At 44.4% G+C, this 10,967-nt stretch overlaps 1 protein-coding gene across 3 annotated transcripts in view; it reads left to right on the top strand.

Moving 5' to 3' along the window:
* Positions 1-2,138: 2,138 nt before the first annotated feature.
* The window catches only part of ME3 (malic enzyme 3), a 217,712-nt gene continuing 208,883 nt past the window's right edge, over positions 2,139-10,967 (top strand). Inside the window, exons 1-2 of one of the 3 annotated variants that reach the window (XM_025358506.1) lie at positions 2,139-2,432; positions 2,798-2,995. In XM_025358506.1, the coding sequence (XP_025214291.1) occupies positions 2,813-2,995 (183 nt within the window). In that variant the 5' untranslated portion in view covers positions 2,139-2,432; positions 2,798-2,812. Of the gene's footprint in view, positions 2,483-2,797; positions 2,996-10,967 lie in introns of all 3 variants that reach the window. The other 2 variants (XM_025358507.1, XM_025358508.1) reach the window with 2 other exon arrangements.

Raw genomic sequence — 10,967 nt, 5'->3', positions numbered from 1 at the left:
AAGACCAGCCTAAATAACACAGTGAGACCCTGTCTCAATTTAAAAAAAAAATAGATTTGCTTTCCCTCTGTTTCCTTGTTCCCCCTTTCCATGGCTGGGATGCTAACCTGATATTAGTGCTGTGTAGATGCAAGCAACACATAAAGAAGAGCCCAGCAGCAAAAGAGAAAACGTGGGTCCCTGGACAACTCTATGAAACTGAGAAGCCACCTCCTCTTGCTACTGCCTTCTGTCACTGTTCCTGGTGGACCTGCCTTGAACCTTTCCTTTCCTGTCACCAAAGAAAACACACACACACACAAAACAACGTTGTAGAATTATGCCTTGGTTAAGAGAATATAGGCCACAGGTGAGGACATGTGAGAGCCTTTTATATGTAAACTGTACAAGCTTTAGTGAATTGATGCTATAAAAATTATATTTGCTTGTTTGGAAACCTTTGTTGTTTACATCCTGGTGTCAGATGACTAAAGTTACCTATTAAATACCCTCCAGGGGAGGGAAAGGTCATTGTATTCAGCAAAGGCAAACTGGTTCAACAATCAGCTTCCAATTATTTGTGTGCACTAGATACCAAAGGTGGGAACACACATGATCTCTGCCCCCCAAAGATGTTATTTGACTGGTGGGAATAAGTGCCAGTATAAAAATAGTGTTGAAAGGATTTAGTTAATACTATCGGTTGCTCACAATCCCACATCTGACACAAACTGGTTTAAGGCAGAAAAAATCATTTACAAGCTTATGTAAATATACAGTCCAAGAGTAAACCTGACTTCAGGGATGTAAACCCTACTGGATGAGAATCTTCATGGATGGGGCCTGGAAAGCTGTATTTTTGCCCCATCCTTATTTCCTACCAGATAATTGTAATTCTGTTTTGGAAAGAACTATTTTATGTAGATCATTCAAGTTGAAAATTGGATATTACACAGGGAGGGGAGAGACTGCAGGAGACAATTATTCCTGAAGGGATGAGGGAATCCTCAACTCAAGCAGGAGCAGTCCTTAGCACATTATGTGCCATGATGTCTGCTGGGTACTTACAACGGGGCTAATGCCGGCACGGGGAGCTTTGAAGGGGCATCAGCAGAGCACCGTGCCACCTGTCTTGTCAGTAAGTCTCAGGGTTCACGATCCTTATGAAAGTGGCTGTCACTTCCCTCAGTTCACCCAGTAACTATTTATAGTGCAACTACATACCAGGCAGTGAGCTCGGCAGTGAGGACACACAGGTTCACAGGCAAAGAGCCTCACCTCATGAAGCTTACATTCTAGACAGGAGACAGTCAGTAAACAATCAGAAAAACAAGTGCACTACTGACTGTTAAGTTCTCTAAAGAGAAAAACCCCTTCACTCTGTAGTTCCTAGTGCAGGCTGACATTGGATGGAATAGAGGAAAGGCCTTCGAGTTGACAACTTAGTGGAGAACTGAGAGGTGGGAATGAAGCAGTGGTTCGGAAGGCTGGAGGATGAGCCTTCCAAGGAGAGGCAAGAGCAAGTGCAAAGGCCCTGCAGTGGGAGGGAACCGAGTGGGGTGGAGACACAGGGAGGAGGAAGTATGGCCAGAGATCAGTGAGAAGGAAAGAGTAGAGTAGGGTAAGTTTGAAGAAGTTGGCAGGAGCCAGTTTATGGGAGATCTTGCAGGTCCCGAAAGTTTGGATTTTATTCCACACACAACAAACTGTTTGCTTTAAAAGGAATCTCCTGACTACTGTGTGGAGAAAGTATAAAATTAAGTTTGGGGCTAGATGGACCCCAAGATCCCTGTCTGGCCCCAATAACCCATGGCAAGCTCCATGGGGTCCTCAGGAGTCCTCTTAGTAACTGTGGCTCCTATATCAACGATGCTCAATAGAAGTATCTGCAAAAACAGAAATGTTCTGTATCTGCATACAAGTGGCTCTTGAACTTGAAATGTGGCTCGTGTGACTGCAGAACTGGATGTTAAATTTTATTCTATTTAATTTATTTACATTTACATAGCCACACGTGGCGAATGGCTATTATATCATTGTATCGGACAGCACAAGGCAGCTCTGAGCACCGAATGCCTGAGGATTTCGACTCCAAATCCTGAAGGCACGCCCTTCCCCCAGTGTTGGGAGAGTGCGAGGGTATGCTGACCCCTAAACGCAAACGCAAATCCCCCTCTGTGTATTTAGTCTTGCCAAGATGGAGAGTCTCAGGCGGGCCTTCTGAGCTGCTGCTTGTCACTGGGGACAACCACGTGCACGCAGTGCTGAGGCGCCCCACGCGCGTCCTCAGGGGAAGCCAGGCACTGAGAACAAAGGTTGTAGGACCGCTCTTTCAGGAACGCACCAGCTCCGCGAGCTCGCGGCAGCCAGCGCGGTCCACCCATTGGCGGGAGAGGACTCACCGCCTGCTCCGCAGCGGGACCGCGTAGACCTCAGCTCCCGGAGCTGCGCAGGTGGGCCAGGGAAGGAGGGAACCCAGGCAAGCCACCACGCGGGATTGAGGGTTCGGGGACCCCTCGCCGCGCAGTCGCCTCTTTTTCACAGGGATGAGGGCGGGGGTGGCGCCGGCTGTCACCCGCACCGGATCTGCTTCCAGGGCTTGGTTTCGCTTTGCTTGGCTCTTGGCTAGGCCTGGCGCACCGCACGGAGCCGACCAGGTGGCAGCCGAGGAGTGGCGGGGGCTGGAGCCTTTAACCCTTTGGGAGCCCCTGCCCTCTCCCAGAAGGGGCGTCCCCGGATCAGGCCCGGTGCCCCGCAGCGCGCGTGGGTCCTGGCTAGCTGGAAGGAGGCCCTGACCTTGCTTTATCTCCCGTGCCAGGTCTGCACAAGGACCATGGGCGCCGCGCTGGGGACAGGCACGCGGCTGGCTCCCTGGCCGGGCCGGGCCTGCGGCGCCCTCCCGCGCTGGGCACCCTCCACGCCCGCCCAAGGCTGCCACTCCAAGCCCGGCCCGGCGCGCCCTGTGCCCCTGAAGAAGCGCGGATACGATGTCACCAGGAACCCTCATCTTAACAAGGTAATGGGCCCGAGGGCAGGACTGCCCGCGTTGCGGTCCCGTGGCTGCCGGAAAATTGCGCCCCGCCCCCTGGACCTGGAAAGGATCCTCCCGGGAGCCCTTCCAGCGGTTTTTCTGTTTTTGCCTTGCAGGGGCTTGTTGTGACTTGGTTTGGCTTTCTTGTCCCTCCTCTCCCTTTTATGCGCGGAGAGAGGCGACCAGTAATGCAGGGAGCCTGATTTCTTCTGCAATAACAACATAGACCAGGTTTAGATCCTCGCGGTCAGTCTGACCTGCGGTCAGCTCTCCGCTTGATGCTTACTAATTTTGCTGGTCTGGGGCAGTTCATTTAACCTACATGAGTCCAGGTTTCCTTATCTGTAAAAGAGATATAATTGTCTCAGGAATGTCATGAGATCTAAAGAGAAAAAGGGAGTAGAAAATAGGGGTACCTTAGCACAGTGCCTGGTACCCAGTGGGAGAATAAATAAGGTTGTGATTATTATTCTGGGAAAAAAATTAATTTGAGAGAAAGGACGGAAAACTCTAGACTTACAGAAATTTTAGAGCTTGCAGGAGCATTAGAGATCCTAGTTTAAACCTCTTCTTTTACAAAAAACAAGACAAAGGAAACTTGCCCAAGGTCACCAGCTAGTTAGTTCTGGCTCTGCCACTGGAATCCAGATTTCCAATGCTTTGGTCAAGTTCAACCCACCGCTAGCCCTTTTGTATTTGTTTCTGGGAATAGAGTTTAGTATATTTGGTTTAGAGGATTGGGTGAGAGAAATAGAAGCAAGAGACTGAGATGTAAGTCCTGTCTTCCCCTACCTCCTCAAATTAACTCACACATCTCATTGAACTTATCTGAGGCTCAACTTTCTCCAGCCTAAAATAGATATGATAGACTCAACATTTCTATCTCATTTGGTTATTGTGACAATAAAATGAATCACTGAACTTGAAATCATATTTTAAACTGTATAAAGTGATGAATAACAATTACTGCAAAATAAAAAATGTTTTATAATTGCTCTGACTCTGGATTGTGAAATTCAGGTGAGGAAATCTGTGTGGAAAATATGTTTTTGAGAAGTAGGAGCAACTATATAATGTGAAGTATTGTGATTGTTTCCTGCAGAATTAATAGAAGCAGCTAAGGAAAAAAAAAAAAATCAACCTCTATCACATTGGACTCCTGCTCTTTCCAAAAGAAACCTTAAATTTTTTGGACACTACCACTTTCCAAAGTGTTCAAGGTATTTGTTATCACCTTGAATTACTTCGCTAGTAAGCATTAGAAAATACAAACTGGCTTAAGCCCACAAAGGCTCCTTTAAAGAATCTAGAGGAATGGTTGCAGGCAGGGCTTGAACCAGAAGCCCAGATGGCGTTGCTCAAGATGCAGATTCTCTCTGGCTCTCTACTCTGCCTCTGCAAGGTCAGCTTCATCCTCAAGCTCTATCCAGTGAAGTCTCTCACCTCGTTGTTGCCACAGTCCTCCATCTCCTGTTCTCACACCACATCATCCAGGAATAGAAAGATACTCTTTTCTGGTAGCTCTTGTGGAAGAGAAAAGACTCTTTGACGCCTCAGAAAGCGAATCCTTCTGCCTTATTGACTCTGATTAGACTCTCTTCCCAGTCCCCAACCAAAACCAATCACCAGTAATTAAAGCCAGTCAGAGCCCACCCCTGGAGTTAAAATAGGGTTTAAGGTAGGGCCACCCACACCATCTGGCTTGGAATAAAGGGAATATAGATCCTCACAGTAAATATGGATACTGTCAGCAGAAAGAGGAGGAATGGATGTGGAAAGCAAAACAATAAATTTCCACTACAGGTTCCAATCATTGTGAAAATAATTGCCTTAGAAGTACTGGCATGTTACTAACCAGCGCTTATTGCTTTGTGAGTAGTTAAGAAAATGAAGGAAGATCTTTAAGTCTTTCTTTAAAACTTAGGTTTTGGTCCCCTGAAATCACTCTTGCCCCTGTCGTTTGCTTCTGATATAAATTTTTTTCTCCCAAGTACTATAAATAAGTTGTTGATATGGTTTGGCTGTGTCTCCATCCAAATCTCAACTTGAATTGTAATCCCCATAATCCCCACGTGTTGTTGAAGGAACCCTGTAGGAGGTAATTGAATCTCGGGGGTGGTTTCCCCCATGCTGTTCTCGTGATAATGAGTGAGTTCTCTTGAGATCTGATGGTTTTATAAGTGCCTGGCACATTTCCCCTGCTGGCACTCATTCTCTCTCCTACCACCCTGTGGAGAGGTACCTTCTGCCAGGATTGTAAGTTTATTGAGACCTTTCCGGCCATGTGGAACTGTGAGTCGATCAAACCTCTTTCCTTATCAATTACCCAGTCTTGGGTATTTCTTCACGGCAGTATGAGAACAGACTAATACAGGTGTTATCCATAAATCTAGCGACCTGACCTTTCCATGATGTTAAACAACGTCTTTTATATATTCCTGAAGTCAGTTGATGCTTGTCTAGAATGAGAAGGGTATGTAGAAGGAGGCTGACAGCCTGTTGGCATTCCCTATTCACTTACCCTTTAGGGACAGAAGGGGAGCAACAGAGGGAGTGCTTCCTGGGAGGTGCTGTGAGTGCCCTTCTCTTCCCGCTGGAGTGCCACCCTCTGGCTGTTCTGTTGGTCTCCAGTGCTCAGAGAGTCTCCACGGAAGGCTTGAGCCTTGGTATTTTCCATCAGCCAGGTGGGAAGATAGTGCTGAGCTTAAATAGAACAATGAGCTTATTACTGAGGAAGCAAAATGGAAGTGCAGTTTTGAAAGAGTCTTCAGTGCCATGCTTAGTGTTCAGGTCTGTGGGTGGATTTTTTTCTGTTAGAAGGAGAGCCCTTCCAGGCCAGGGAATGAGTTTCATCCACCTGCGTTTGGCATGGGGTAGTGCCTAAAAGATCCAGCAAGGGCATTAATATAAAAATTAACATTAAATTCTTGGAATGTGTTCACTAGATTTGCATCTCATTTCGACAGATTAGGAGTGGCATTTAAGTTGCAGCTGTATGACAGGGTGGTCAGGAGGTGGAATTCTCTGAGAGAAGAGGTGCCAACCAGGGCAAGCATTGCTGCTATTGTGCATTCACTGGGTTCTGGTACCAGCTGTGTCATGCTCTGGCCGCGGGATCTGTGATGAATCTCGTAAGCTCCTCTGTCCGTGTTACACTACTGCTTTAAGGATCATAGGAGACAGCCCCTGTGTGGTAGGTATTAGGTGATAATGAGGATGATTTCCATAATTGGGGTAGGAAGGCCCCTCAAGGATGATCTAGTCTGGAATTGTTCAGACTATAAGTTACAAACTATGAGACATGAAATTAGCTTAGTGGATCTACCAGCAATTTTTTAAAAAGAAATGTATTAGAATGAAATAGAAAAATAGCAAATGCATTGAAATTAGTAAAGATGGATATTTTATCAGGTCAGCATGTAAAATGACTATTTTACTGTGGATTGTAGTAACAAAAAGTTTTTGAAAATCATTGTTCTCATCCAACATTCTCATTTTCCAAAGAAAAGACAAGCCAAGGAAGAAGCCAAGCAACTCCACAGAGAATATCATTGGTCATAGAAGTGGACACAGGCAACCTGCCTGCTATATTTGAGTCTACTGAATAATGATGACAATTCACAACCACGTAGACTGATTTAGGCATATTCCTGATGGTGACAGAACTGATACTAGATGATTCCAAACTCCCTCAAGGAGTCTAGATTTTCCAAATGATGCAAATTAACTACCCATGAGCTTCTATTTTCTTTTTAAGACTGATATTCTACCTTTCTTCTAAAATTTATGTAATAACCTCTTCTATTGTCCATACGGATTTGGCAACAGAGTAAATCTTTGGTTATATGAGCCATCTTTTACTCGCATTAAATAGGCAACTATCAGCCCCATTTCACAGGGATACCTTCATAGGAAGATGCCATCCCCATTCTGTAAGTGTAGCAACGTGTTGATGGGCCATCAACATATTTCTGACCTCCATTTACCTATAGCATCTTTTAGGAAGAGCTGTCCTGTTCCCCACTTGCCAAATTAGATCTGAGTCCCCTCCTATTTTTCTTATCACACTGTTTCCTTCTGGCACTGAGCACACTACTACAATGGCTTGCTGGTTTGTCTTCCACACTAGACCATGAGGACAGAGACTCTGTCTTGTCATGTGGCATTCTCTCTGTCTGACTTGAAATGCTCAATAAATATTTGTTCTTTAAGTGATTTCAGTCATGTCATGGCCCCTTTCCTCTCAACTTTATTAATCTTAATGTCACTACTTTACAGCCCAAAGATCTTGCTGCCTAAATAGATGCCTACATACGGCCCATTTTGGAGGAAATGCACCCACTTGACTCTCATCTTCCCAGACTTCAGGTCATTTAACTGAAGGGGTGCGTTATTTTCCAGAACACACCAATCTTCCCCCTTTGATCCGTGTGCCAGCAGTGATTTTTTTGCTATGAAATTCCACTGATCCTTCACCTGCTTCTCTGCAGTTTTTTGATCTCTTGAGCTTGATAGTCAGGGAAAGAATGAATGGAAAGTGTGCTTAGTGAAATCACTGTGATTATGAACCAGGACATTTCATGTAGTAGGGCCTCAGAGACTGCAAGGCACCATGGGTGATGGCCTTCCCAGGTGGACTTGATATATTTAGAGCAGTAAACCTGCAAAGGCTTGATGCACAGTGCTGCAGTGTTGGCTGTACATCTGAGACTGCACAGGTTTCAGCTGAATCCCTTCTGTATTCAATGATGATTTATTAGACTCCCACACAGCTAGGATTTGCCTTTGAATAAAGTATATGATTTTGTTCTCTGCTAGCTTAGAACTTGATCTTGTCTCCTTTGGATAAGGGGAGGTTGTTATCATGGGTAACATGGAATATCATGGAACATCAAATATCATGGATAATTGATGAGGTTTGGCTCATCAATCATTCAGGAGATGGTAAGTGGGTTGTATGGATAATTAGAAGTTTATTGGTGATGCTGTTTTTTGCCTGGAAGGCAGATTACATAATATATCTTCTTGAGACCTCAGCTTCAGATATGATGTAGAATTGTGCCTCCCAGTTGAGAGAAGCAGTGGATTATTGGGTAAATATTAGCTCCATAAGTGGCAATTTACTCTAGATTTGAGCTTGTGCCATTAATGACTCAGGGCATTGAAGCTCAAATACTGTTCAGATATGTTGGAACAAACTAGCAGAGGCAGGTTGAAATTAAACTTTACTCTGTTGAATACTGTCCTAACTTCACAGGATTGGTAAGTATTGGTATTGGGGTTTTGTTTTTAGAACAGCTCAAAGAATGTTTATTACTTGCTACAGGTTAGGCAGTGACAACAATGTGAACCCCAGATACAGAGGCTTAAACAAGATAGAAGTATATTTCTCTGTTATGAACAAGTCTGGGCAAGCAATCGTGAGTTGATGTGTGGTTTGACTTTGTTTCTCTGCCATCCAGTATGCATTTTACATTTCAAAGTCCAGGATGACAGGTCTCACCTCTGCTATCAATTCCACGCAGAAGTCAATTGGGAAGGGGAAATCCCTTTTAAGGGCACAACTTGGAAGTTATAAATATCACTTCCACTTACATTCAGTTGGCCAGAAGTTGGTCATATGCTACATTTAGCTGCAAGAGAACATGGAAAATGTAATCTTTGGCTGGGTACCCATGTATTCAGCTAAAAATTCTACATTATTAAATAAAGGGAAAATGGAAATTGAAGATACTACCACAAAATGTTGATATGAAGCTTTCATTGTTTTACTCTGTCAATTTTACCCCAGCCTTTAAAAATTTATGTTTCTCTATATCCCCACTACCATCACCCTTTTTCACTCCTTTGCCATCTCATATCTAGATTATGCAAGAACCTCTGAATTGATCTCCCAGTTTCCAGTCTTCTTCAGTCTTCTCCTGTGTCTGTTAACCATATCTTGAGATGCTAAGATCTTGGTCCTATCCTTGACCACTCTCTTTCTTTCAGACCCCTTATGGAATCCACCAGAAAATCCTGTTGCTCTGTCTTCAGACTAAATCTGGAATCCAGCCCCTGTTCACCATGGGTCCCCACTGATTGAAACCACCAGCATCTCTCTGATTAATGCCTGCAGCAGCCTCCTGGCTGGTCTCCTTTCTTTCCCTTTAGCTCCTTTTATTTTCAACACAATGGCCACGGTGATTTTTTTAAAACTAAGTTTCCACATGTCACTCTTTGCTCAAAACCTGGCCACATCCAAGTCTAGATGATGCCTTTCACATTGACGCTCTCTAACTTCATTTCTTGCTACACTTCTGTGCGTCACTCACTGCCCCAACCCCATTGGCCTCCTCAGTCAGTTGTGCTCCTACCCAGACTTTGCACTGGCTGGTCCTCCTTCCTAGAGCACACCACCCCTCCATAGCCACATAGTTAACTCCCTCCCTTTTTCAAGGTTTCTCACTTTCTCAATGGGAGCTGCTTTGACTGACACATGGGAAGTCATGAACAGCCCTTTCAACCTTCTTGTTCCCCTTACACATCCTACTTTCCCCCATACTTGGTATGTCTATTGCTTATTGTCTGTTCATTCCTACTGTGATTTAAGATCCACTTAGTCAGGGACTTTGTCTATTTGTTCATTGATATATCACGGGTACTTAGGTGGTGCTCTTAAGCAGTTAGTGAATGAGTGAGTCATTCAAAGAGACGTCTGCTGAGGCTCCCTCCTCTCATCTCTTCCTTTCACCTTTCCTTTTGCCAGAGCCCCTTCTTTCACCCTGGTGACTCTTGTCCCCCAATGTCCCCATCTGTGGTGCTGACATGCCCATCTGGAGTGTGTATACATCTTACATCAGCCCTTTGGGTGCCCAGAGGCCCACTACAGAATGAAGTGCTGGAGGAGCACAGCACAGAGATGTTAACTCTATTTATCTCCAGCTTTAAGCAGAGCCCAGGGAAGAAGGAGCTCCTATTCAGAAGACACAGGTGGTGCCTTGGAACCAGAGGTGGACAGGGACAATTCTTGAGCCCACGGAAAACACAAAAGGAGATGTTTAGGAAATAGACCAGAGGTAGGAGACCCCAGCATCTGTCAGCATCTCTAACTTCCTGGAACTCCCACCCTCCACTCTGAATCCTTGGAGACTTCATTCCCACTCAGAATTTCTGTATTTCCACTGTTCTGTAGGACCCCTATAAAAGTCAAAGGAAACCACTCAGAGCCTTTTCTCCCAGGGGTCCGAAAATCAAGGAAGTATGGAATGGGGTGCCAGGAACACAAGAGGGAGATTTGCTTTTCCTGGAACCTGAAGATGACACTCAGAAAGTGTTTTCTCATAGGCATGTTGTAAATAACTGAATCATCCTCCAGAGAAAGTATGTCTTGTGTTAAGTAAGCATTTGTGTAATCATTATTAAGACTTTAGAAACATTGGCTTATGTTAATGAATGCTTAATTCAAATTGCAAAATACTAAGTGGACTGTATACTCATGAATGTTATTGTAAAATGATAGAAATATTAAAGGGCTTGGAAGTAAATGTGTGAACATGATTGTGTTACGTCAGTGAGATTATGGGAGATTTATTTCCTCCTTATGTACTTGTCCTTTAATGTTCCATCTTCTTTTCAATTTTAGGTTACAGTTTCTGTTGGAAATTGTTTCTAGAGTCAAGTAAATAATATTCAGACCAACTTTGGGAAGCTGGCCCATCTGTAATATATAGGTGGAGATCCCTCAGAAGTAGTCTCCTTTCAAGCTTTTATTATTAGTTATCTTCAAGAGGCAATAAAGTAATAACAAAATGTAATAACAAAATGTTAACAGAGGAGCCTGCTGCCTGTTCTAATGGCAATTGTAAACAGCAATATCTAGATTACGTCAGCAGCAGCGCTGAAGGGCAAATCCCATACAGAAATATGTGTTTTGCCCATCTTAAGTCAGTCTAAGTCTGGGCTCTATATATGGCAT

This window comes from Theropithecus gelada, chromosome 14 (genome assembly GCF_003255815.1).
Source record: "Theropithecus gelada isolate Dixy chromosome 14, Tgel_1.0, whole genome shotgun sequence".
In the NCBI taxonomy this organism is placed as follows: Eukaryota; Metazoa; Chordata; class Mammalia; order Primates; family Cercopithecidae; genus Theropithecus; species Theropithecus gelada.
The sequence above is the reverse complement of the archived record's forward strand: the minus strand, read 5'-3'. Positions and strand labels throughout refer to the sequence as shown.